General features: G+C 40.6%; 1 protein-coding gene across 1 annotated transcript in view; it reads left to right on the forward strand.

The window, feature by feature from the left end:
* Positions 1 to 526: 526 nt before the first annotated feature.
* adamts2a (ADAM metallopeptidase with thrombospondin type 1 motif, 2a) overlaps positions 527 to 27,828 on the forward strand; it is a 74,701-nt gene continuing 47,399 nt past the window's right edge. Inside the window, exons 1-2 of the mRNA XM_017492061.3 lie at positions 527 to 685; positions 1,639 to 2,018. Coding sequence (XP_017347550.1) covers positions 598 to 685; positions 1,639 to 2,018 — 468 coding nt within the window. The 5' untranslated portion in view covers positions 527 to 597. The remainder of the gene's footprint in view (positions 686 to 1,638; positions 2,019 to 27,828) is intronic.

Here is a 27,828-nt window from a genome sequence, read left to right on the forward strand (position 1 = left end):
CATGTCTTTGGACAAGGGGAAGAAACTGGAGTACCCCGTGGAAACCCCCAAAGCACAGGGAGGGCAAGCTCAGTGCACACAGGGTGGAGGAGGGATTCGAACCCCCAACCCCGGCGGTGCAAGGGAAACGTGCTAAGCACTAATCCACCATGTTCCCATACTATATAGCATGTATTATATTAATAATTTATCATTATTCATAATTAATAATAATTAAAAAATATATAAAAAAATATAATATTTATTTGTGATACTGACCCAGTGCATAATCTGTCTTGAATACAAACAATGTCAGAAAAAAAGAGTCTAAAGATATAACCAGTGTAAATGTAGACTAAAAAACAATTAGTCAACAATAAATAAGAACAACAAGTAAACGTAGGCTACATAATACAAGGTTACTTTAAACTTTTTTTCTTCTCCCTTTTCCTGTGCTAGGAAAGGAACAGGCAACTTTCGATTCGCTCGCGCGCGAATCGATTCGACGGACTCGCTTAAAAGAGTCGTTCAAAAAGAAACGATTCATCGCGAATCGCCCATCACTAGTTTGCAGTCGGTCGCCCGCGCGCGCTCTCTTCCCTCTTCCCCCGACCTGCCATGGATGTTACGCCGGCTAAATATGCGTTCATCGTTATTTTGCTTCACTTTCAGCACACAAAGGCTCTCTATATCACCGACAGCATAGGTATGTCCAAAGGTTTTTCTTCTTGTTTATTCACTACTGATGGCTACTTTCTGTCTGGAGTGCGGAGAGAGATCAGGGAGCGTTCAAATAAAGGCTCAGATCATGCAGGATAAAACGCTCTTTAATAGAAAGCGTTATTTGGAAACAAAAGAGGAGTCTTAAATAAATAACAACATTACAGTGCGACAGATTCAGAGGAGAGAAAGAGAAAAAAAATCTGCAAGGAGCAATGCCCTGAATGTCAGCAACCTTTTCCTTTCCGTGTCTCCAACTTTTTCCCCTGTCCTTCCCTTCATTCCTGCCTCTAAACCCTGACTTCGAATATGAAACGTCTTCATGAGTAACTTTTGAATACAAACAAAAACCAAACGCATGCCATCTCTGCATGTAATTCTTGCTTGGTAACTTTGTGTGTCTGCGTTAATCTCCCTGACACTTCGGACTCTACTGAGATCTCCATGAGGTGCTGCTGGTGGAGGTGAAATAGCTGATGTAGGCAGTGTTTTTGCCTTTTAATATTCTGCATAAAACTCCGGCATTAGTGTCACTGCTTCAGAATGCTGGAAAAACAAGCGTGCAGTCCTTCAGCAGGCTGTCGGTGCTTGCACCTTTCCTCTGAGGTGAAGTTCACTTGCATATGCATAGGATTGAGTGCGCACGCACTCCTGACACTACCCTGCACACTGATGGAAACTTGGCCTTCTTCTGTGGATCAGGAATGCACGACTCTGTGGAAGTTCTGGGACGAGAACACTCTTGTGTTGAATCACTTTGCACCTTCTTTGTATTTTCCTAAAGCCTTGGTAGATATGAAGAACGTCAACTGTCCCTACTGATCATTATTAATTTATGCACTGACCGAGTTGCTGTATGTGAAGGATGTGTATTGACAGCGCATGTGTGTGTGTGTGTGTGTGTGTGTGTGTGTGTGTGTGTGTTTGTGCCTATGGCAGATTCCCTGCAGCATGTCCTGAAGGAGTACGCCCTGGTGAAGCCGGCGAGCGTGGACACAGACGGACGCTTCCTGTCCCACGCCGTCTCGGCTGACCGCATGAGTGGGCTGCAGCACCGGCGCAGGAAGAGAGACGCTCACGAGCACAGAGACCCAGAGCACCACGAGACACTCTTTTACAATGTCACCGTTTTTGGACAGGAGTTTCACATGCTCTTGAGGCGCAACTCGCGCTTGGTGGCCCCGGGAGCGACTCTGGAGTGGCACGAGGAGGATAACCGAACCTGGACAGAACCACTACTGCCAAGCAAATGCCTGTACGTGGGCCATGTTACTAATGTACCAGATACTTCAGTGGCCATTAGCAACTGTGACGGCCTGGTGAGTGAATTCTCTTTGAAATGTAACACGATTCTTGACTTGGCTCCAGTGTTATAATAAGCATTCTCTTTGGAATTTGTTTATTTCATAACGGGCACTGATTATTTAATTAGAACAGAATAGTTGAAATCATTGCTATCGTGTTTATGGTAGATCTCTGGGTAATGTCAAAGCTTTCTGCAGAATGTGCATGAATGTGCAAAGTCTCACCATTCTGTCCATTTTTACTACAATTAAAGTATTGGCACCCTTGGACCCACTGAGGTCCTTACTGAAGGACAACAACCTACTGTGTGTTTTGTGCTCCACAGTACACCCTGTGAGGTAGTTAAGCAACAGCACCATGTATTTCTTTTTTTTTTTTTCTTGAGCACATCTTTAAAAAGATTGATCTATTAAACCATGGTTATATTTTGATTCAGGATTTATTCCTATTCATTGGATCTCCTGTTTATTCTAGCAGCTGTCAGATCAGAACTGAGCGACTGGTTATTGGCAAAACAGAGCAGAGAGCGCTGCTGGCATCGAACATTTATGTTGTTTATCAAATATCACACGTCTCATGTTGCCCCAGCAAATGTGCTCTCAATAAATAAAAGTCCATGAATGAGAAATGGATGTAAATATTATTTGCATGTTTACTTTGAATTCCATCCACGTGGAAGACTTCGTCACTGAGGATCCTGCTTTCCAGCTCTGTGGATTCCATGGAGGCTCCATTCCATGGAGGCTTTTTATATTTATACACATTCATACACATTTCACTGATTACATGAGTACAATAAAAAAAGGACAATTTTATTTGAGAAACGTGCATGAGACTTGCCTCTGTAGCATCGACACGTGACTTACGTGGAGAGTTACCTTTTCATCACGAACACACCGAGCTGTGAGCGTGAGCGTGTCTGGACGTCTCCCTGATACACTGTTATGACCAGGGGTGTTAGCTGGACTGTTAATCATCCGAGGCTAAGCCCAGATTCTTCTCCATGCATTTTTCCAACTCAGCTAGTGTTTTATGGAAGCCGAGGTAAATTAGCTGTCAATGTATGACATGATCAGAAGCAGCTGGATTTATCAAAAAACTTGCCTCGGGTGTTGTCACTGTTTGTAGGACTACCAGACTGATAAAATATAAAACTTTTCTAACTAGCCTAGTTTGGCGTCACAAGCCAAGGGGAGGCACAACTTAGCTATCATTGTATGGGTTTAGCTGCTACAGTGCCATGCAAAGTACATTATCTTTCCTTATGCTCTGCTCCTATCATGTTCACGTAAACTGGAACTATAGACATTTACACACCTTGTTTTCCTGCTCAGCATCAGAGGATGTTAGTGTTTTATTTTCAACCCATTTACCTATATCCATTTTTCCTCACACTGACTGACTATGAGGTAGCATTTGGCAGAATTGAGAGACTGTCAGCCAATAAGACACGAGTATTTCTACATATTTTTCTGTAAACCCTGTCTGATTGGTCTCGCCTCCGTTCACAGAAGATATAAAATTAGATCACCGCTGTCTTCTTTCTCTGACGTTCAGTTATGTACTGACAAACCGCTCCAAGTGAAGAATTATTTGGGGCTAAAGAATAAATCTTCGGGGCTACAGCCACGAATGCCTGGACCAGGTTATGCATCTGTGTGTGACCTCACACATGAAGTCTCCTGTCTTCACATTCCATCATGCTGCTTCACTGCAGGAACAGAGGCAGTGAGTGTGCCAGCCTTGCAGTGAACATGCACACACACACACACACACATACTTACTCACATGTACACACAGATACACACGGGGCATCCCGGGAGATGACGGACCCGGCTTGGAGTCTGGCCAAGCTGGATGGCAGGATTACTCCATCTGACCTGCAGTGCTTTTACTCAGCGAGGGGAATCTAGTGGGAAAACAGGCTTTCAGCATTCGGATGTGAGAGGCTTTATAATTTAGTTACAATCCAGTTAGAGTTGACCCTGTAAGTCTAGGATACGCTTTTTAGTTCACATTTGTAATTTCTAGTTTTTATTTTTTAATGATACGGTTTCTAAGTACTGGATAATATAGGCATTGCAAGCATACATTTATTTGGGAATATGCTGTAGGCTATAGTCTATTGTCTTATTGTACTGTTGTTTGCCTGAGCACATACAATTTCCTAATACAGCACGTTTGTCGGACTTTGTGATAACTCTAGCATTAGCAGTACCCATGCTTGAAGACTCAGCTCCTCTGAGAGCACTTTGTTGCAGAAACACCCTCAGCTCTCTCCCTCTGATTTATGTCTATCTAGAAATGTGCTCTCTTTTGCCATGAGGCTACTTCTTAATGTGATCGATCACCTGCATTCCTTTATTACCAGATTGCAGTGTTGACAATTTCGAAACGTGTGACCAGCAGGCTGTACAATAGGTGCGAAGAGCTTCTGAAGCCGAGACTTATGTGCAAGGATGCTGAGGTACTAGTTAATCAAGTAACATGTCGATGATGCAGAAGCCTGTTCCTTGTGCAGGATTGTTGTGAAAATAATGATACAGACTTTATTGGTCACATATACATTACAGCACAGTGAAATTCTTTTCTTCACATACCCCAGCATCCCAGGAAGTTGGGGTTAGAGCGCAGGGTCAGCCATGTTACAGTGCCCCTGGAGCATAGAGGGTTAAGGACCTTGCTCAAGGGCCCAACAGTGGTAGCCTGGCAATGCTAGGGCTTGAACCCCTGATTAATCACTCAGAGCCTTAACCGGTAAGCCACCACTGCCCAGTGATTGTGCTGCACCTTGCACAGTGTTCCAGCAAGCATCTTCAGACATCTGATCTAATCCATCACCATAAGGCCTGTTTTTTACTTCTGTGACTGTGTATCCGCGAACACACCAGGCCATCATCGTATAGGTGTCTACCTTCTTTCGTAACTACATGTACATGTGTACACTAGGGGGCAGTGTTGCATGTACCAATCCAGAATTTAGAGGAATTGAACCGCGAAAAAGAGTAGACGTATGCTGCGTCCCAATTCGCCTACTTATACTATGCACTATAATTATGTACTCTTTTTTTTTTTTTTTTTGGCGAAGAAAAATTACATCATTCTGAGTGTGTAAGAGTATGCAAGTACAGGGACACACTATCACGTCATGTAACGGAAGAGAACGTTGTTCCCTAGTTATGCACACTGTCACCATAAAAATCTCTTCTTCATTCATTATTCCTTATATGATTTATACTATATATAATTTAATTTACCATTCCCTTGATTTATTTTTCCACGCTTCATTTACACTTCTCTAAACTGCGTCCTATAATTTATTTAATTTTTTTAAAATCGTGACAAAACTCCTCCTCTCTTGCGCAAGCAGTTGTAGGCAATATTGGCTGTAAAAGTGTCCACAGATCCACACAAAATCTACCGTAAATAGTAGACCACACGGGTAACTTTGGGATAGTCATTTCAGCATAGTACAATTTGGGACACACTAATTCTAATCTCGGATATTATTTAGGACGGATAGCAGGTGAATTCCGACGCCACACTAGAGCCAAAAGTAGTGGACATTAGTGACTCATCAGTTTGGGCTCTGCATGGCTGATGGGAAGGTTGTGAGTTCAAATCCCAGTACTGCCGATCTGTCACTGCTGGGTTTCTGAGCAAGTCCCACAGTTCCAGCTGCTCAGCTCAGTCGTAAGTCACTTTGGATAAAAGCGTATGAGTAAATGCAAAAACAAAGCAGAGGAGTAATTCATACAAGTCAGCATGGACATAACTTTGTTTTGAAGCCTTGCACAATCTATTATTGTAAACGAAGTCAGTTTGCCCCGAAAGTCTTTCTGAAGTGTTTTCTCTCGGCGGTTCATTCATCAAAGCACATCAAATGAACTGTTTAAATCTTTGTCCACAATTCTGGCAATGACAATATGATTATTTCAGCAGGTTAAAGGAGCTTCACTGATCCAGATGTGGAATTGAAGCATGTAATAGCCAAACGAACATTCATTGATGCTAGAAACATTGGTCTTCGTGACGTATGCCACACTGCAGTCACAGAACATATACCGTAGACTCCGCTTCAAATGCTCCATCTACAGGATGCACAGGATCTGAGAACTTTTTGCCCACTTTTCTGGCCGCAACCTTCAGAATCGTAAAGGTTGCGATCAGATTAAAGCTTTGTACTTCCGCGCACCTGTTTCTAGTCTGAAATGCTAGAAGTTTTGAACACAGAGGAGCGAGGAGCGTTTTGGGGCAAGTTAATGGATTAAATAATTTACAGAATCCTGCACTCAAAAGTTATTCAAGAGTTTCATGCGAAGCAGTTGAGTGGTGAGTGAACGAGTTTTTTTTGCGTGTTTGCCAGCAGGCTGAGAGGAAAGGTTTGTGTTCGGTCAGCTGCATGTCAGTCATATCAGTTTTGTTATTTCCTGTGAACGTAAGTGGTTCCTTGCGACTTGATTTTTGTGGAAACATTCCGTAAACTTTTAACGTGATAGTGTCAGGAAATGATCGCAATATTTCTCCGAATTACGAAGGTGGTAATGGTTTTCATAACCTCGATTTTGCCGCATGCTTGCACCTCTGACGCCAATAGCATTTAGAGAGAACCAGTGAAAAGATTTTCATTCTTGTATTAATTTCTTTATTCACATAATACTATATCTTTAACGTAAATATAATTCTGTATATTAACTTCAAAAGTGATAGAGAGAGAAAAAAGTTGTGTGTAAAAGCCCGACTATTTAAAGCTGCTATAATGTAGCTTATATGGCTAGGCGATATATCGAAATACTATCAATATTGATAAATGATTACGTGATACACTTTTCTGAGATATCGTTGGTATGATGATGTATTTTAAAAATATTTTCAATCATTACAAATTAAATGGTACTGAATGGATGCTGTTGATTTGATGTATTTAAAAAAAAACCTTAACCTTTGTCTTTTTAGGCATTAAAGAAAAGTATCATTAAACTCAGTTTAACATTTTTGTTTGTTTGATTGTTTATTTTATTACTGTTTTGCAGACAGTTTGCTAGCTACATTATATATCGTGATAAAATTGCGTATCGTAGGAATGTCCTCGCGTATCATTTTGTGGTATTTTTATCAGCCCTACTTTAAATGATGTTTGCTGCTCCAGCTTTGCACACTACGTCATTTTGATTGTAAGTTGTACATTATCCGCAACTTACACACTACAACTTACACACTACAACAGTACAAGCAAGTCTTCTTCATTTTAAAACTTTGTGAATCAGAGCCTCAGTTTCATCTTTATTGATTTTTGTCTCTAAGCAAACAGAATTTACAGAGAGTCTTATTGTCTGGACCAAGCTATTGTCTGGAAAATAAATGGCTTTAATGCATGTGCCGTAGCTGTCAGTATGAACGTTGCAACGTGTGCTACCTAAAGATGCAGACAGTTTCAGAATGTGTAATGCAAACACGATTTTCTTTTTATTTTAGTCCGTTATACTCTTATACTCCAGAAAATATGGTACTAGCAGTAACTTTACTGCACTAGATTGTGCTGGACATTTTGAATAAATGTATGTACGACTGCGTCCCCCCCCCAAGCTTTTCCTCAGTTAGAGTGATTAGAAATGCCTCACTTGTTTATTTTAAGATCAAGTGGATCGTCTACGCATTGCAAAGCTTACACAGCATTGTAGCTTAACAAGCTTATTGCATGCTCCTTCTCATGCATGTTTAATGACCACGGCCACATACAGAAACAAGCACGCACGCACACACACACACACACACACACACACACACACACACACACAAACGCTTGTGACCTTCCTAATGATTAATGCAGCTAATTCATGCTGTGCTATACTTAAATCAAACCCTAACCTCAACCTCATTACCAAAAGCATTTTTAAAGCATTTAGCATTAAAAAAAATAAATAAATGCTGCAGCTGTTGTTTGAAAAAAAAAAAAAGAAGCAGTTTTCCTCATGGGAACCATCTAGATAGACAAAATCTAGTCCCCACCAAGTTATAAAAATATGTCCACACACACACACACACACACACACACACTCTTGCATAAAAATATATATATATATATATATATATATATATATATATATATATATATATATATATATATATGAACATAATTCAGCTGAAATATTGTCCTTTTTTTCTTATCATACGTGTACTATTTATTGTAGAGCTTTTATTCTTGAAATTTCCATTCACAGAACCTATTTGTAAACCCATTATTAAACTTGTCTTTATTATTATTATTATTACTGTTGTTGTTGTTGTTGTTGACTTGTATCCGATGGATTAAATCCATCGGATACAAGTGATTAGTCAAACAGGCTAATAATATGAATAAATAGATATCCCCCACTGGCTATACTTCATGGACCCCGATTTGAGAATAGAAGAACGGCTATAAAAGAATAAAGCAAGTTAAATAGTAGCTACTGGGATGTTCTAACAAAGTCTTGCTGTCTATTAGCATTTCTGTTCATAACCTTTTCCTATCTTTCAGCACTGGTTTTCCTTTCACCTGTTCTTAACAAGCTCTTCCTTATGCTGCTTCTCCACGGAAGGTTGTTGATGTTAGGCTGGCTGGTGTGAGTATTTCAGAAGCACCAGTGTTTTTCTTGCACAGCGGTCTGTAGAGTTTCCACAGAATGGTACGGAAAACAAAAAAGAACCAGGTTCTGGGGCGGGAACTCCCTTCTGATGAAAGAGATCCAAGGAGTATGGCCAGCCTGGTTGGAGCTGACCGGAAGGCAGCTACGGTAACGGAAATAACCAATCTTTACAAACGTGATGAGCAGTAAAGCATCTCAGAACACGTCGAAACTTAAGGAGTATGAGCTACAACAGAAGAAGACCACATCAGGTTCCATTCCTGTCAGCCAAGAACGGGAATCTGAGGCTACAGTGTTATTTTAGTTTCGTGTGATCGCCCGTCTGTCAGCACCGATTTTCCTTTTGCCAATTCTTAACAAGCTCTTCCTTATGCTGCTTCTCCACAGCATCATATCTGAGCTAACTTCCTTGGCAGTCTGCACTTCTTCTCTGCAAGCCTGCAAACCTCTGCAGAATACACCCACCACTCGGCTATGGCTCTGTCAGTGGCAGTGGGGCTCGAGCACCAAGGTGCATGCTGGGAGGCCCAAAGCCCTGCTAAGTGAGAAGTGAGTAGGAGGCGGCGCAGCGACTGTGTGCCTCCATTCTCCAGCAGGGGCACAAGCTGTTGCTGCCACTACTGCTACTTTTCTGTAGGGGAACTTGTACTAAAGCGGATGTGCCTCCTACATAGAAGACACGTGTGGTGGTGCGTGTATTCCGACTTCTTCCTGGTTGATTAGGAAGCTGGTCTTCGTGAGGAGCGCATCCTTGTCGCGCACTTCCTCTGGCTTTAGCCTTGTGTGTGCCAAGTTTGATATGGGAGAGAAAACTTAGAGTGCATTCCTCCCAGCACTCGTCATCTGTAGTGTCTTGTTTCAACAAATTAATTTCCCCTGCTGAGGTTTTGAAGACGTCTTTTCATCTTTTTTTTTGTTTTTTTTGAGTTATTAGAATGGGTCAGTAGATAGAAATGTGCAAACATCTGGAAAGTACCAGAAGAAAATAAAGAGCACCTTTTAGCAGCGGATGTCGTACTGTATCAGAACGTTCAGTTTTTTTCACTAGGGATGTAACAATACGGCTTTATTATGCAGCCTGTTGAACTTATTGTTCGATATGAGGCTCACGATTCGATATGTCTGCGTATCGGACAATGGTTCCACTGTGCCTCTGATGTTTCACATAAAGCTTGTCGAGTTACTAACAGGATGGCATTATTGGATCAGTATCAGGTGTCGGCAAAAACTCTAAGCACTGATGTTAATGTTGCATCAAAAATGGAAAATCGGATTGCTGCGTCATATTCGCTACATACTGTAGTATGTAACGTAATGGCATATTAGAACTTATTTAATGCAAAATATGGCAATAAAAAACACAGAAAAAGATCAGATGAAAATGTGATATCAGTGACTTTGATCATGGGTGTGTATCAATCAGTTCCCTAGGTGGTGAATCAGTATATGATATACATGAGTTCGCACACTGGTAAAGACCCTGGCTCACTACACATTGGGACACTGATGACATGACTATGTACCCACGTTCTAAAACTTCAACGCTGGCATTTATCAACAATACGCAGGACCGACATCTTTCTGTGCTTATATGTCATATAAATTTGTTAGCTTAATAATACACGTTTCTGTTATGATACTTCGAGTACGATCATAGGCTAGCTAGTGTTTTTTTAAAATCATTAAACTCTGTAGACTGTAGTCCGGAGACTCATACAAATCATATATAGAACGTCAAATAAAGTTTTTAAAAAATTGTTAACGTATGTAATCATTTGAGAGCTACAACAGCGATAACAGGCTTATAACAAACATTTTTAGGCTGAAAGTCATCTGCTGTTTTTTCCGAGCGGAGAGGCTTTAGAAAATATGATGTTATTTCCAGTAAGGGAACATATTGAGCAGTGCGCCGTGGTGCATTTTTAGGGAGTGATTTTGTGATTGAGTCCGTCTTTAAAATGGCTGACTCCCTGATCAGTACCCTGACTACTGAACTAAGGAGCTGATTGAGACACATGACATGGTCGTTGGTGCCAGATGCGCTGGTGAAACCATGTGGTGTATTTCAGAAACCGCCGATCTCCTGGGATTTTCACGTGAAACAGTCTCTAGAGTTCACACAGAATGGTGCACAAAACAAAAAACATCCAGGTTCTGCCGGCGTAGATGCTTTATTGCATTTAGAGAGATCAGAGGAGGATGTTCATACTGGTTTGAGCTGGCACGAACTCAAATAACTACTCTTTACAACTGTGGCAAGCAGAAAAGAACTCAGAATGCACAGCACGTCAATCACTGTGCTGGATGGGCTATAATAGGAGAAGACCACATCGTGTTTAGTGAACCCAGACAGCTGAAGATGTCTCATGCCACACAGTAGGTGGTGTAACCTGTAATTTTTAGCTTTGTGCGATTTTGTCTCTAGTGAGCAGCGTTTGCATCAAGATGATCATGGTGTGTTTTTATAGTACCTCCTGTTGAAACCCAGTGGCCAACATGTTTCTGTGATAGGAGATGGGAAGAGTTTTAATCTTCTGGCTTTTTGAAATCGAATACAATCAGTTGTGTGATTTATGAAAGTGTCTCTGCTCGTGTGCCATGTCTCAGATCACCTCAGGAATGCTTTATAAGCCCCTGACTAAAAAGTATCCATTTGGGCCAACTACAGAAACTAATCAGCAGGCCCTTAGTGAGGGATCTGTGGTGTTTGTATGTGTGTACTTGGCTTTTTAGTGGCAGACGATGAAAGAAGAATGCTAGTCAGATGGGGGTGTTCCTTGAGTACTTTGATGATGTCATTAACATTCCACCTCTGACAAGAGAAACAAACCCCTTAGCGCAATGTAGCATGGCATCTCGTGGTTCTCCGTCGTTCCAGCCACAGAACAGAGCTTGATCATTCAGAAACGTACCAATCTGTGCAAGGGCATGCTGGGGAAGCTCAGATTTAAAGGAAAATCGAACTTGCTCTTGCTCTGCCTCTGGCTCAGAGTCTAAGTGTGTGCTGTGAAACCTCAGCCTAAGAGTCATGTGACGTGGCAGTTGGAAGTGTTGAGTGGGAGAGGGGCCTGTGCTGCATCAGCATAGCCTCTGATACCTTTAATACACTCGGAGGAGGGATGAGCAAGATTGCGTACATGCAGTTTGTGTCAGCGAAAGAGCGGGAGTATTCCTCCTCCGCCTGTGTGAACTGGGTGGGGTGCTTATACCACAACTCCTCAAATCTTTCTTGTATGAAATCATACAAAAGACAAAATGTCCATTACGTTGTATTTTTTTTTTTTTTACGAAAGCTTCAAGTGCAGTTAATTATTTGTCATGCTGTACATGCTAATAGACGACTGCTTGAAGCCGTGGGCTGTGTCCGAAAAACACTTACTTACATGTGTTTCCCCTACTATATAGCAGGTTAGTATGTGGTTTGGGATGCAGCCATGCTCTCTTGTTTGCTGTCAAACGGTTGAGCACTGCCGTGTGTGTGTGTCCTGTCGCAGAATGCGGTGAAAACTCCCACACGACGTTAATAGTGTGATTAAGGTGTGTACATGTCTGTAATGCATGTCGATAATGCGACTAAAACAGGAATACTCCATGTCTTGCTTCAATTTGTGGTTACTTTGAATATGACTTTATTCGTGTACATGTCTATCAGTACGTTTACATGGACAACAATAATCTGAGATTAACCCGATTAAGACGATACTCCGATTAAGAAACTAGCATGTAAACAGCAATTTTTGATGACCTTAATCCGGCTAAATTCATGCTCGAAGTAAACACAAATGGAATTAAGACATGTGGAGCATTCCTGTTTTAGTCGCATTATCGAGATGCATTACAGACACGTACACACCTTAATCACGCTATTAATGTCGTGTAGGAGTTTTCACCGCATTTTTCAACAGGATACATACACACACAGCAGTGCTCAACTGTTTGACAGCAAACAAGAGAGCATGGCTGCTAAATAGTAGGCGAAATATATATGTACATGGTAAGTATACGGGTTCGGACACAGCCCATGGGTTCAAGCAGTCATCTATTTGCATGACAAATAATAAACTGCACTTAAAACTTTCGTAAAATGAAAAATGAAACCCAAAACTGTATACAGTACCATAACGAGGACCAACTGTATGTTGATATGTGAAATTCTGGAGGGACGTCGGACGGCGTGGCGTGGGGACGTAGTGACGTGTGCCGTTAATCACTCTATGTTCTATAATACGTAAGACAGGAACATGAAAGGAGTATTCTAAAAGCAACTCATGTAAACACCTTAATCAGAATATTGTCTTATTCAGAATAAAGTCAATAATTACATTACTGCTGTCCATGTAAGCATAGTCTATAATGCACTTCGATAATGTGACTAAAATAGGAATACTCCACATGTCTTAATTCGATTTGTGTTTACTTCGAGAATGACTTTAGCCAAATTAAGAATTAATCAGTAATCGTTGTTTGCATGGTAGTTTCTTAATCAGAGTATTATCTTCATCGGGGTAATCTCAGATTATTGTTGTCCATGTAAATGTACTGATTGTTTTGATGCCTAATAGTATTATGTTGTGTTCTCTATGTAAAAGCCATACATACACTTAAAGTTATGGGAGAAGTGAACTTGAATATGCTGATGTTAATGCTAAATCAGTCAAGGCAAAAGGTTTATCCATTCCATGGCATTAGCATTGCTAATGTTTCCATAACCACAATTTTAATGTGATAAGGTGGTCTGTTACTAGGATTTGAGAGGAAAGCCCAGGTTTAATGGAAAAATAATATGGAATTTAACAGTTTATTGCCGCGTATCGACAGATGAGGTGTAAGGAATACAGGGGGGTACAAAATACAGAATTGTGTAGAATACTGAAGTGTAGAGAAGTCTGAAGTGTATGAAATACGTACAGAATACTGACGTGCACAGAATACTGAAGTGTGTATATATATATATATATATATATATATATATATATATATATATATATATATATATATTGGTTTATATTGTTTATATGTACATATAAAGTATTTATGCATTACATTTTATAGATGCACAGAAAGCACAGAATTAAACTACAGTCCTAAATGAGTAATATATATACTGGTGTGTGTGTGTGTATTGGGTTTGTTTCAGTCTTATATAATTGGACAAACAGTTGTGTAAATTTTTAGTTTATATTTGTAACACTCAGTTTGTGGATTTTATTTAAAATAAACGAAAAAATGGTACTTAACCCCCGGGTTAATTGAAAAAATAATTGGCCAACTAATCGATTATAACCGCTAGTTGCAGCTCTACTGACATGTATGGAATACTGAGGTGTACAGGATACAGAAGTGTAAGAATAACAAAGTGTACAGAATACTGAAGTGTAGAGCGTACTAAAGTGTATGGAATGCTAAAGTGTATAGGATACAGTATTGTATGGAATATGTATGCAGTGCTGAAGTGTTCAGGATACAGAAGTGCATAGAATATGGAAGTGGACAGAATATACTTGTTACACTTGCCAAACCTGTTACAGTGTACCATAACAACGACAATCTCTAAGTTTACATAAGTTGTCTAGCTAGATATTAGCAGTCATATTTATCATATTAGTTCACGGCATCACACAGCTTATATTTGGCACTCGGTTATCAATACTGAACAACGTGAGATTCTATTTTAAACTGAGAAATTACCATCCATCCATCTATCCATCCATCTTCTATACCACTTTATCCTTTTCAGGGTTACGGGAAACCTGGAGCCTATCCCAGGGAGCATCGGGCACAAGGCAGGGTACACCCTGGACAGGGTGCCAATCCTTCGCAGGGCAAAATCACATACACACTCACACACCCATTCATACACTACGGACACTTTGGACATGCCAATCAGCCTACCAGTTGAACCTACCAGAGAAATTACCAAGAATAAAATGTCAAGAATAAATTCAAGATAGAGCAACTTAAAGCACACTGAATTTTGAGCTAGGTACACCTTCAATATATCTTAGTAAGTCCTTCCCACAATTCACATCTTAAGGGAGACTGAAATTACTATTGATTATCCACCTGAGAGAACTATTTAGCATAGACTAACAAACACTTCCAAGCAATACTACAGAATCAACAATATTATACAATACACCAATTCCAGTGTAAAGTATCTAGATCCAACTGCGTCAAGTAGATAGTACACAAAACTCACTACCTAAACAGTAGGGAATAAATTCAACGTAGAACAACTTAAAGTACAATAAACATTACAGAAATGTGAATTGATTGACTATGTTAGCAAATGTGTCCTGAATACTAATCTAGGGAGGCAGGCATTACAGTGGACTTAACCATAAAAGTCATGTTTTTGAGTTTAGGAGTAGTTTAATGTTCTATCATTCTTTTACAGCGTCTAAAGACACTGCTTTCTTACAAGCTATGTATCTCTGTCTTTCACTCTGTCGTTGGCCCGAGGCCCAGTCTAGCAGAATGTGTGTTACATTACCATTTGCAAGTGACATATTGACGTTCTTGTCTGGATTTCTGGTCCAGCAAATTAGCTGTGCTTGGGAGTTAAGAGTGCCTTTCGACTCAAAAACATAGGCAATTTATTCTCACAACAGGACACAAAGCTGTGTACTGCTACACCACTGCTACATTCTTTGAGAGATTGTCACTTAATACCTTACACTGCACTTATTCTTAGCTTTCTTTTAGTTTGAATCTTTTCTTCTATAACTGGAACCTCAATCAAATAAGAAGCCCAAATTCTCACCACATCCTTTTTTTTTAGTGTCTTTTTCCCCCCTTTTTATGGAAAGATAAAACTTGGTCAGATGTTACGGAGAAGAAAGAACTGTAACATTAGATGTTTCAGACCCATCTTCTGGAAAGGTTTTGCATGCCAATATGAACTCCCAAACCTCATGGATACAGATTGTAAGTGCCACAGAACAGATTTTAATCGTAGAGGTATTAATGGTATTGAGGACAGAATGAAAATGAGATGGAAAGCTGGAAGTGATGATGGCAAGGATTCCAAGCTTCGTCTATAAGTACATGTGGGTTTTTCCACTAAATCTCCCTGTGCTGTTTTTCCAGATCTCTGATCTCAGAGCATGCTGGGTCTTTGTTCTGATGATCCACTCGCAGTTTTAAATAAAATAAAAGATCAAATTATCCAGAAACAATAGCCTTAAAAAAAAAGACAGGGAAATAAGCAATTTTCACCATTTCAGGTTTAAGGGATAAATAGGGGAGGATGTAAATAATATCAGCTGTGCAGTCGGGAACTGCTTGGTGGCAGCAGCAATGAAAACTCAGATGGTTGGCGGATTTTTAAGATAAGATAAGATAAGATAAGATATAACTTTATTAATCCCCCGTAGGGGAAATTTAGGTCAACATAGCAGCACGAAGGAATATAAAAGAACAGAACAGATGCCGTATTGTAGAAGTATTCAAACACTATTTACACTATACAACCAGTAATAATTACTTACAACCAGATAATGTCTCAGATATAATCAGGCTTAAATCTGTCAGTTTGGTGCTGTGGTGTTGTGAAGCCTGATGGCTGATGGCACAAATGAGCCTCCAAAGCGTTTTGAGGCTCAGGGCTGGATGAGTCTGTGGCTGAAGGAGCTCCTGAGCTGCCTCAGCTCAGCATAGAGAGGATGAGAGGGGTTGTTTTAGTTGATTTCGCAGTAAAGTGCAACATACATGTTATATATAATCCTTTTACACATCACTTGTCTAAGGTCAACATGGCTGACATTGTGACTGTTGATCTTCTGTGGATTTTGCAGAGTTTTTTTTCAAAATTTGAGATTTTGCGGAATTTTTGTGCTTTTTTTTGCGGAAATCGGCGAATCTGCGAAATTTTAATCGTACGAAATTGTTTCTCATGCTCATTTACAGTAATGTTTGTTGGTAAATGAGACCGTTCAGCTGTACTCATGTTCAACGCACGTGAATCAAAGAGGGCTTTGGCTGAATGCGCGTTGTGTTGATGCCAAATGAAACGTCTCGGCCCAAAATCTGCAGAAAATCTGCGATCATTTTTAAATATTGCGGAGTTGCGGTTATTTCTGAGATCGTGGAGGGACTGATTAATTGTAGTGTTAGATTTGACACAACATTGTGTTTAATCTATTTTGAATTTTTATTCTTATTTCTCTTTGTAGTTTCTGAAAACCGAAAGAGACGTTTTGAGCGGTCTTTCGGTGGCTTCCCTAATAAAGATAGTTCACCGATGTTAACTTTATACTTGTCTAATATTAGTCATACTAAGTTTAAATATTCCTAGATTTTATTTCAAATGAATGGACATAAAACATACTCCATTTACCTTTTTCAGAACGCGAGAGTGCCTCATGAGCCCTGAGAGCTCCAAGAGTATGTGAGCTGTGGGGACAGGGGTGGGGCTTCCAATATGGCGAGTTCGACGCCTGCTCAAATCATTCTGGATTCATATATTGATTGTCTCATCTGTCATTTAATAAATGAGGAGAAAAAGACTGTTCTTTCTCTGTATTTTTGAGTCCTAACATGTAGTATCATAAGCCAACATTTAATTGCGAAGCTTCTATGCAAAATGCTTAAAGTTTATAGTATAATCAGAATAAATGTCACTGGATATCGTGGCTGTGTAAAATCATGTAGATACGACTGAATCGTTATATTGCATAACTCTAGTGTGCATTAAATGAAATTCAGTCTTTGTTATCTGTCTGTTTTCTCCCAAAGCTTCCCCCTTTGAAGCTTCATGTTTTTTTTCTTTATTTCATCTCATCAAATGCAAGTTGAATTTTTGTATTATGTTTCATTTCAACTAGATTAGGGTGACCTGGCCTTTGCACTCTAGATCCAGACAGCATTCGCTTTCCCAGCATCTTATTGTGCTCTCTGCAGGCCACCCATTCTCTCTGTTCTTCAGTCTGAGAGAAGGTAAATGGGTTTTGGCTGTATTTTGGATAGGAGGATGGAGAGAAGCAACAGATTTGGCTGAAGGCTCGCTGTTCGTCGTACCCTGGGTTGTAGAAATGCAAGCTGAAATAACATGTTGAACCTGGCCTTTCATGCTCAAATAGTGCTTCAAATGCATAAGGGATTTGACAATAAATCAGGTCACTAGAACCAAAACTAGCATGACTCATACAGACAGAAATAATAGGCAGAGGTTTTGAGCTTGTTTATCTTTATGAAATTTAATTAGTTTTATTGTAGCTATAATAATACTGCTACATAATTAACAGGCAAGCATATGAGAAAATTAACATATAATTGATTCATAATATGGATATTGAAAACACTGACAAATTATTTCCATATGCATGATGACCATCTGGCTACAGCTGCTTTGAGGAATACTTTGTTGGTATAATAAAAGAGACAAATCATTCGAAAGGAATTCACTGGGTAACAGTGAGCACAATAAAACATCATCACTATCAACTTCATCCCTACATGACCCTAAAAAGTTTGTTTTAACGTAGTGGTTTTTTTTGGTCTAGGCCGGCAGTCATGGAAAAATTTTCTCATCTGGAATCCAGAAGTGATAATTTTTTTTTATTATTTTTTTTTATGAAGCTGGAGCTTGATATATTCCAAGAGAGGACGCTTTGCAGAGCTGGATTACCTCAGAAAGACTGCATACACTGATCTGTATTAGGCCGCAGTGTAGTGAAGCTACTGTATACTGAAGTTGTTGAGCGTATTATAAAAATACTCACGGCTAAACTGAAACCTTGATTAAACCTAAAAATCTATTTCTGTTCATGGAAGAAAAGACATAGAGAATGTAGACAAAGTCAGCCAAGATCTTTTGTACTTGAGGCACATTGTTGCTATGCTGGTAGTTGCCAAGTGTCGTGGTTGTTAAGGGGTGACATGAAGAAAAGCTGCCAGTGTGCTGTGATTCCACCACTACTTCATTTACCCAAGTGTTTGTAAGGAATAATACACAACCGTTGCGCTGTTACACGAAAAAAATCTTCGAAAACCCCCGAAATTAATCATTTTCTAATAACAGCATGTCCTAAAGTATTGTATTCCTCTGATACCACAGGCCAACAATGACAAATTTAAATTTATGAATGGACCGCACATCAAACTTCGATCCATTTATAGGTACATGAGTGTTGTTGTACGTCTGCGAGACAGGTTAGCTCCTGAAGAGTTTCACCATCTCAACATTGAGACCTCTTTTTTTTTCAATAACAACATTTTAAAAAAAGTTTATTATTAGCTTAGATTATTGTGACGAATCAACCATGCAACTCCCTCTGGATGAGCTGTCACAATAGAAACGATAATGTACAGTCCCCTCTGAAACTATTGGGATGGCAACGCCAATTCATTTGTTTATGCTATACACCAAATACATTTGGGTATAAATAATAGGTAGGTTTCTTTCTTTTTCAGGACATTGGCTACGCCCAGTGTTCATGCAATGCCTCTGATTGACGTTCCTTCTTTTCTCGCTTTTCTTTTCTTTTAAATGGCTTGCTTTTCTTCCATAGACAGTTCACTAGTCTTCATGTTGGCTCCTCCTTTTAAACAACAAATGCAGTCTTCACAGGTGAAACAGAAGGCTAATACCAAGAGTCGATGTTCAGAGTTATTTATTGTTCAAACAGTCAATCTAACAGGACACACCTGGATAACAAGAAACACCTGTCAGTCACATGATCCAATATTTGTGCTCGCCTACAAATTGGGTGGTCTGATACAAAATGTGCTATGTTCTATGTCGTTTAACACATGTACATATAAATACCAGGAAATAAAAGCTGAAATTCTAAACTCTCTTCTCATCTTTTGATCTCAAACCCAAATGTCTTCAGTCTACAGCCTTGCCGTTCCAATATTTTCGGAGGGGACTGTATCAGAGCTGTTGCAATTATAGAAAATGAATCAACACCTTCCGACCAATCAGATTTGAGAATTCAGCAATGCTGTGGTATAAATTGGTGGGTCATACTGTGTAGCAAGACTAAATGGAAAAACACTAATTAGTGACTAATAAAGTGTTACACTTGCAGATCATATCATTTATTAATTTATTAGAATAAATGTTATAGAAAAGCCCCAGTTTAAGTCTATTAAATGTTTTGGCCAACTTTAAGTGAGTTTTGTGTACGTTATAGTTGTTGAATATGATATGCTAAAATGTATTAGTAATGAGACTGAAGTAGAAATGGGTGCCTATAGCTGCACAATAGTGATGTAAGCAAATACGGATTGAGCAGATGATGTGTCTGTGTCAGACGAATACGAATACAGATACGAACAATAAGCAGAGTATGTTTGTTTCTTTCAACCTCCGGTACAGATCATGCTGACTTCCAGTTTAAATCAAAATACGAGAAGAGATATGAATATTTTGAGCACTAAACAGATACAGATAATGGCATTATGTCACACTTGTCCTGCACAATTAATCACAATTAAGGAAACACAATCAACTGTGCTATCAGTGTGCTTAACTATAGTTAGCTAATTAGATATTGATTTAAATAATTATTGAATTAAATCATTAGCTTTGCTTACTGTGGTTTATTGTGGTGTATTGGGAAGAATACTTCTTTCACATTTTTTCACAGATTTATAGTATAAGTTTGTAATGTACAATGTGAAAGAAGAAAGAATGCAAGAAAACTCTTGCAAAAAGCTCCATTAAGGGACTGTTTTTTCCAGCATTTTTCTTATCAAATAATCTCTTTCACAAAACTGTGTTGACATGGTATGTTAAGAATAACAATAATTAATTGTGCCGTTCAATAATAGCTGCCAAAACAGTCTGTGTATCATTACATAAACATGGAATGCTGCTGTTTTATCAGCGTTATAGATCACGGCTTCACTCTTTAAACAGCTGGCCTGCTGTGTTAAAAGGTAAGAGAAGTCTTATTTATGTGGTGAGCACCCACGCACATGTACAGCAGCATGTACATGTACAGATTGGCTTTGTTTCTCGTTTTTCAACATTTGAAACCAGTCTTTGTTATTTTCATTGGTGACATCTGTTCAAACAAATTCTAAGTTTGATATTTAATGGGTAGTGTTGCTTACTCAAAGCTCCAGGGTCCCAGGTTTGATTCTGGGCTTGGCTTACTGTTTGTATGTTTTATATCCATGTGGATTTCCTCTGGGTTCAATGGTTTCCTCCCGCCTCCCACAAACATGCCGGTTGGAGGGTTGGCTACTCAAAATGGTGTGAATGTCTGTGCAGTTAACCGGTGTCCCATCCAGGGTGTGTTCCCACTTCGCTTGTGGTCTTGGGATAGGTTTTGGTTCCACTGAGATCCTGACCATGATTAAAGCAGTTACTGAACATGACTGGATGTCTGTTCTCAGTTTTCCTCGTATCTTTCACCACAGCTGTCACATCATACATTACACCAGGTGTGTTAATGCACCCCAAAAAATGTTTTATTAGGCAAGATTTAGTACTTCTACATTAATTTAGAATTGATTGTAATATTGATAGCATTTCCTTGCATTTCTACAAAAGTTGTCTCTTAATGATTTAGCTATTTTTAAGAATCTTTTATCTTGCAACTCTAACATATATTTTTTCAAAATCTATTTTAACAATTAAATGGTTCCTGTATTGCAAAACAAATCCTGACATTGCATTCACTGAACCCTAAAGTGTTAAAAATGCCAATGAATCTTTTAAAATGTTTTCTTGCCCATTAAAAGGTTAATAAAAGCTATTTTAATATGCAATGGTACTAGAGATGGTACTCGCCTGATAGCTAGTATCGCTAATGGATTTGAATGATTCTGTATCCAGCTAACATTATTATAACATACTATTTATTTATTTATTTATGAATGGATGATTGAATGAATAAATGAATTAAAGTGTTTATTTATATTCATAAGCTATGGTTTTTCCATAAATAATGTTGTGATTTCAGGCCATTACTAAATGGTTCTTTTGGACTTCAGTCAAAGTCAGATGATCATAACCCATTGCTGTAATGGCCATGATCTCTGAGCTGATTCATTACCTCCCATCTAGTTTTTCTTCACCTGTGTGTTCTGCCATCTATGTATCTTTATTTTGTTTCCAGCTGAGACATTTCTGTGAAAAATACTGTTACAAAAAAAAAACCTTTCAATATTCCCAATTATTCCTAATAATTTCCATATTTTTATGGAAATATCATAAAACACTTCTGTGTTTGTGCACTCCTGCTTTGGCTTTGTCTTGACCACAATCCCTGCTTATGTGCACAGTGTTTCAGCTGTGACCAGTGCTGTTGTAATCCCACTTAGTGTGTATACTGTATACTCCTTAAAATCACAATTTCTCAGTGCAAGAACAGTGCTGATTCTGCAAGTGTTTGCACTTGGGCAACCACTGCATAAAATGGAGCACCACTATACCCCTTTACATTGAGGGGAAAAAAGTATTTGATCCCCTGCTGATTTTGTACATTTTCCCACTGACAAAGAAATGATCATTCTATAATGTTAATGGTAGATTTATTTTAACAGTGAGAGACAGAATAACAACAAGAAAAATCCAGAAAAATGCATGTCAAAAATGTTATAAATTGATTTGCATTTTAATGAGGGAAATATGTATTTGACCCCTCTGCAAAACATGACTTAGTACTTGGTGGCAAAACCCTTGTTGGCAATCACAGAGGTCAGACGTTTCTTGTAGTTGGCCACCAGGTTTGCACACATCTCAGGAGGGATTTTGTCCCACTCCTCTTTGCAGATCTTCTCCAAGTCATTAAGGTTTCGAGGCTGACGTTTGGCAACTCGAACCTTCAGCTCCCTCCACAGATTTTCTATGGGATTAAGGTCTGGAGACTGGCTAGGCCACTCCAGGACCTTAATGTGCTTCTTCTTGAGCCACTCCTTTGTTCCCTTGGCCGTGTGTTTTGGGTCATTGTCATGCTGGAATACCCATCCACGACCCGTTTTCAATGCCCTGGCTGAGGGAAGGAGGTTCTCACCCAAGATTTAACGGTACATGGCCCTGTCCATCGTCCCTTTGATGCGGTGAAGTTGTCCTGTCCCCTTAGCAGAAAAACACCCCCAAAGCATAATGTTCCCACCTCCATGTTTGACTGTGGGGATGGTGTTCTTGGGGTCATAGGCAGCATTTCTCCTCCTCCAAACACAGCAAGTTGAGTTGATGCCAAAGAGCTCCATTTTGGTCTCATCTGACCACAACACTTTCACCCGGTTGTCCTCTGAATCATTCAGATGTTCATTGGCAAACTTCAGACGGGCATGTATATGTGCTTTCTTGAGCAGGGGGACCTTGCGGGCGCTGCAGGATTTCAGTCCTTCACGGCGTAGTGTGTTACCAATTGTTTTCTTGGTGACTATGGTCCCAGCTGCCTTGAGATCATTGACAAAATCCTCCCGTGTAGTTCTGGGCTGATTCCTCACTGTTCTCATGATCATTGCAACTCCACGAGGTGAGATCTTGCATGGAGCCACAGGCCGAGGGAGATTGACAGTTCTTTTGTGTTTCTTCCATTTGCGAATAATTGCACCAACTGTTGTCACCTTCTCACCAAGCTGCTTGGCTATGGTCTTGTAGCCCATTCCAGACTTGTGTAGGTCTACAATCTTGTCCCTGACATCCTTGGAGAGCTCTTTGGTCTTGGCCATGGTGGAGCGTTTGGAATCTGATTGATTGATTGCTTCTTTGGACAGGTGTCTTTTATACAAGTAACAAGCTGAGATTAGGAGCACTCCCTTTAAGAGTGTGCTCCTAATCTCAGTCCTTACCTGTATAAAAGACACCTGGGAACCAGAAATCTTTCTGATTGAGAGGGGGTCAAATACTTATTTCCCTCATTAAAATGCAAATCAATTTCTAACATTTTTGACATGCGTTTTTCTGGATTTTCTTGTTGTTATTCTGTCTCGCACTGTTCAAATAAATCTACCATTAAAATGATAGACTGATCATTTCTTTGTCAGTGGGCAAACGTACCAAATCAGCAGTTGCAGTGAGCAATAACCATAAATATTGTACCACATGACTTGAAGCATGCATTTGAAACGCAAGTCTAAAGAAGAAAAACAATGTCTGAAAACTACGAGTGAATTTTATGAATTTAATGACCCAAACACCGAGTGAGAAGGAACAGATTTGCCCTAGACAAATGTTTAATATTGGGTACTGTATATTCAATTCTCAATGAGTAAAATGCATACAGTGAATGAATGGGGTGAGTAAGTCATGGCTGCAGGCTCTGAACTCAGAGATGCATTAGTTATGTTTATCAAGACCGATTGTTACCCACAAGTGGCTAAGTCTTATACTAAATAGCGGTTATTTCTGCTCAGGATTTCAGCTATTGCAGTGTCACAAATCGTGACGGAGCAGAGATAAGGCGGATGCAAGTGTAGGACAACAGTTGTTTATTTGTAGAGACAGGCAGGCAGACAAATCCAAAACGTGATCCAAAACGTAATCCATAAACATGAAAGAGGTCAGGCGATTGGCAAACAGGCATTGGCGGTGCGTGTCGACAGACTGTGGCGTGAGCTGAGCTTGGCTGGGCGTGTCGGCAGATTGGGGCGTGAACGGAGCTTGGCTGGGCGTGTCGGCAAACTGGGGCGTGAGCGGAGCTTGGCTGGGTGTGTCGGCAGACTGGGGCGTGAGCAGAACTTGGCTGTGCGTGTCAGTGGGTTGAACTGGGGCAACCGGGTCGGTAGACTTGGGCGTGAGCAGCATTTGGTCCTTAGGCTGAGATATTAGCAGAGCTTGGGCCTCAGAGCCTGGAGGCTTGGCTTGGGCGTCAGAGCCTGGAGGCTTGGCTTGGGCGTCAGAGCCTGGAGGCTTGGCTTGGGCGTCAGAGCCTGGAGGCTTGGCTTGGACCTCAGGGACATGAGACTTGACCTGGACCTTCCTGACTGGAGGCTGGACCTGGAGCTCAAGGATTGGAAGCTGGACCTGGAGCTCAGGGACTGGAGGCTGGACCTGGAGCTCAGGGACTGGAGGCTGGACCTGGAGCTCAGGGACTGGAGGCTGGACCTGGAGCTCAGGGACGTGAGACTTGACTTGGATCTCAGGGACGTGAGACTTGACTTGGATCTCAGGGACGTGAGACTTGACTTGGACTTGGACCTTTTGTTGGAGCTCGGCAGGTGAGCCCACCTCGTGGGGCTCAGGTTCGAGCTCTGAGGTCACCCTGTCGGTCCCGGGCTGGGTCTCTGCACGGGCTCTCCGGTGGAGTTTCTTATGCTCCCGCCAGCTGCTCTTGAAGCATTCCTGAGAGCAGAAGAAAGCTTCCTGGAGGCCCAGCTTCCTGCAAGTGGGACATTGAAGCTGAGTCTCTCTCCCGCAGCCCTCAGTCATACATCTCGGGGATTTCGCCCCCGTGTTGGCCGGAAACTGAAGTGGATCGCTGGTTACTGCCCTGTCCATCTCCTCATAATAGAGGTTGAATGGTGGGTCCACCTGGGGCTGTCCATTGACTCTCCACCCCAGTAAATCAAGACCACGAAGTTGTCCAGGCTGTGAAAACTCCTCCATAAACAGCTCTGTAAACTGAGTGACATCATGGAGGGCTGGCGACCCAGCACTCACCAGCTGCTCCACCCAGTCACGGGCCGGGCCGCAAAACCTGGACACCAGGAACCCGATCCACTCTCTTAGTAGGCTTGGGAACCGCCAAGCTGCAGAAATACTCCTGGCAGCTGAAGAGAAACTCCAGCGGGTAGCTCCCCAATCCCACTGTCTCTGGCGGCAATTCAAGGGCGTACCTTTGTGGAAATTGCGCGGATAAAAAATGCGGCCAGTAATCCGAGCGTTCCCCGATGCGGTATCGTCCTACGATTTTCCTGGTTGCTGTGGCGTGCCTTCTCTCTAGTCCTCCTGCTGCATCCATGTTATGGCGGAAGATTCTGTCACAAATCGTGACGGAGCAGAGATAAAGCGGATGCAAGTGCAGGACAACAGTTGTTTATTTGTAGAGACAGGCAGGCAGACAAATCCAAAACGTGATCCAAAACGTAATCCATAAACATGCAATAGGTCAGGCGATTGGCAAACAGGCATACACAGGGCTAGGCAGGAATCTAGGTCGATAACCAAAACAAGACACGAACTAGAACGAGGGACTGGAAGCGGAGAATCCAGCGCGAACTGACTATGACTATGACTATGACTACGACTATGACTATGACTACGACTATGACTATGACTATGACTACGACTATGACTACGACTATGACTATGCTAACCATTTACTTACTACTTACGACTTATTAATCTTCCGCGCTGTGTGCTGGGAAGCGCGCGGTATATATGCGGACATGATCAGCGTCTCAACTACTATCAGCTGAGAGCAATTCAGACCCACGTGAATTCCCAGCCAATGACGGAACAGGGAGGAGACATGACAGACATAAACAAAACACACGTGTCCCAATGTCACTACGGTCAACAGCGGAAAAGCAGGTGCTCGCGCATTCGCGCTTAGAGCACACTGCTTCAAGGGGGAATCGTGACATTGCAGTATATGAAAAGTACCATGAAATCTGACATTCAAATTCATCAAGAGTAATATAGTGCTAATATTCCTTTGTTAGTCTTACTTTTATCTAAACCATTTTTTTATTTCTAAATTCCTACAGAAACAGGAGTGTCATATTACTACAAATTTTATTCACAAATGTCATTTTAAATGTTGTGACCATGCTCTTTGTTTAAATGTCTCATTGTGATTTACTGTGCGAATTTGTTTTGACAGACAGATAAGAACACCTTGACCAGATTGTCCACACAATAAATGTTTTTTTTGTTTTGTTTTGTTTTTTGGATGACTTTTTATTGGATATTCAGAATCATTTCCTGATTGGATAGTCAATCTGGTCATGGTGCTTTTATTCACCAGTCAAAACATGACCATAGATTCTAGTCAGAACAGATAAAACTAGTAAATATATAAGAGCTTGGGTAGTGTGTGGTCTCTGTGGAGTTTTACATGTTCTCCTTGTATCCATGTGGGTTTCATCTGGCTTCTCTGGTTTTCTCATCTCCCTAGTAAATGTATTGGCTACACCAGATCGTCCCCATGTGTAACTGAGTGTGTGACTGTGTGTGTGTGTGTGTGTGTGTGTGTGTGTGTGTGTGTGTGTGTGTGTGTGTGTGTGTGTGTGTGCATGGTGCCCTGTGATTAACCGGCATCCATTCCAGCATGTATGTCCGCTTCACACCCAGTGTTCCCAGGATTGGCTCTGGCTCCATCAGGATGAGACGTTACAATTTCATCAGTTGAAATGAACAAACACATTTGTGAATGTAATTATATAAGGGTTTTTTTTTTTTTTGCATATCGTTTTACAAGTAGAAACCCTTTACGAGCTGAAAAATATTTTAACCCAGTTTTGATTCCTTCCCTATATTCTAATTAGAGGTTTAAAGTTTTCTGGTTCAGACCTCAGTCTGTCGGTTTTGGATTATGATTCTGGATTTTCCTGGTTAACCCTGCCTGCCTCTGAACCAAACGAAGTCTCAGCAGTTACATCCAAGACTCAGATTACCTCTGACAGCCTCTCGGGTGTTACGAGACGTGACATTTATCTAAATAGAGTTGATGGAAACACAGCTGATGAACTATTTGAATATAAATATGGAGAAATACTGGAGGTTCTTAAAAGCTTTTGCAGTGAGACACCTCGAGGCAACATGTGGCTTGCACAGTGCTGACATGACATTTGTAAGAGAGCGGATTTGTAGGTCCATTAACACTACAAGCTGGCAAATACACATGCATAAGCAGTGTCAGTTGTGGCTTTCTTGTAAGAGATCTTGAAAGTGGGTTGTCTCTAGATAAATAACCATTCTCTGACCACTCCCAACATGGTTGATCTATCTGACTTCTCTCGTGCTCACTCCCCACGTCAGTGCTGGCAGGAAATGACTCCTGCACTCAGTGGAAACAGCAGTAGACCTGATTAAGAGCACTTGGACCCAGTGCACTGGTGTTGGATGGTGCAGCCGGCCCCGCTTGTTCTGTTGGAAAGCCTGTGCTGTTGTTTGTCATCCTAGTAAATCGCAGCAAGCGAAACATTTTATTAACAACTGTGTGTTTAATTGTTTTTACATGCCTGGAAGCCAAAAGATATACACTACACTGTGGTTTTTCATTTATGGTTTTTTTCTTGTTTTTGTTTTTTTCCTTTTTCATTTTTGATGATAGACTATAATTTC

Source organism: Ictalurus punctatus, chromosome 18 (assembly GCF_001660625.3).
Source record: "Ictalurus punctatus breed USDA103 chromosome 18, Coco_2.0, whole genome shotgun sequence".
Lineage (NCBI taxonomy): Eukaryota > Metazoa > Chordata > Actinopteri > Siluriformes > Ictaluridae > Ictalurus > Ictalurus punctatus.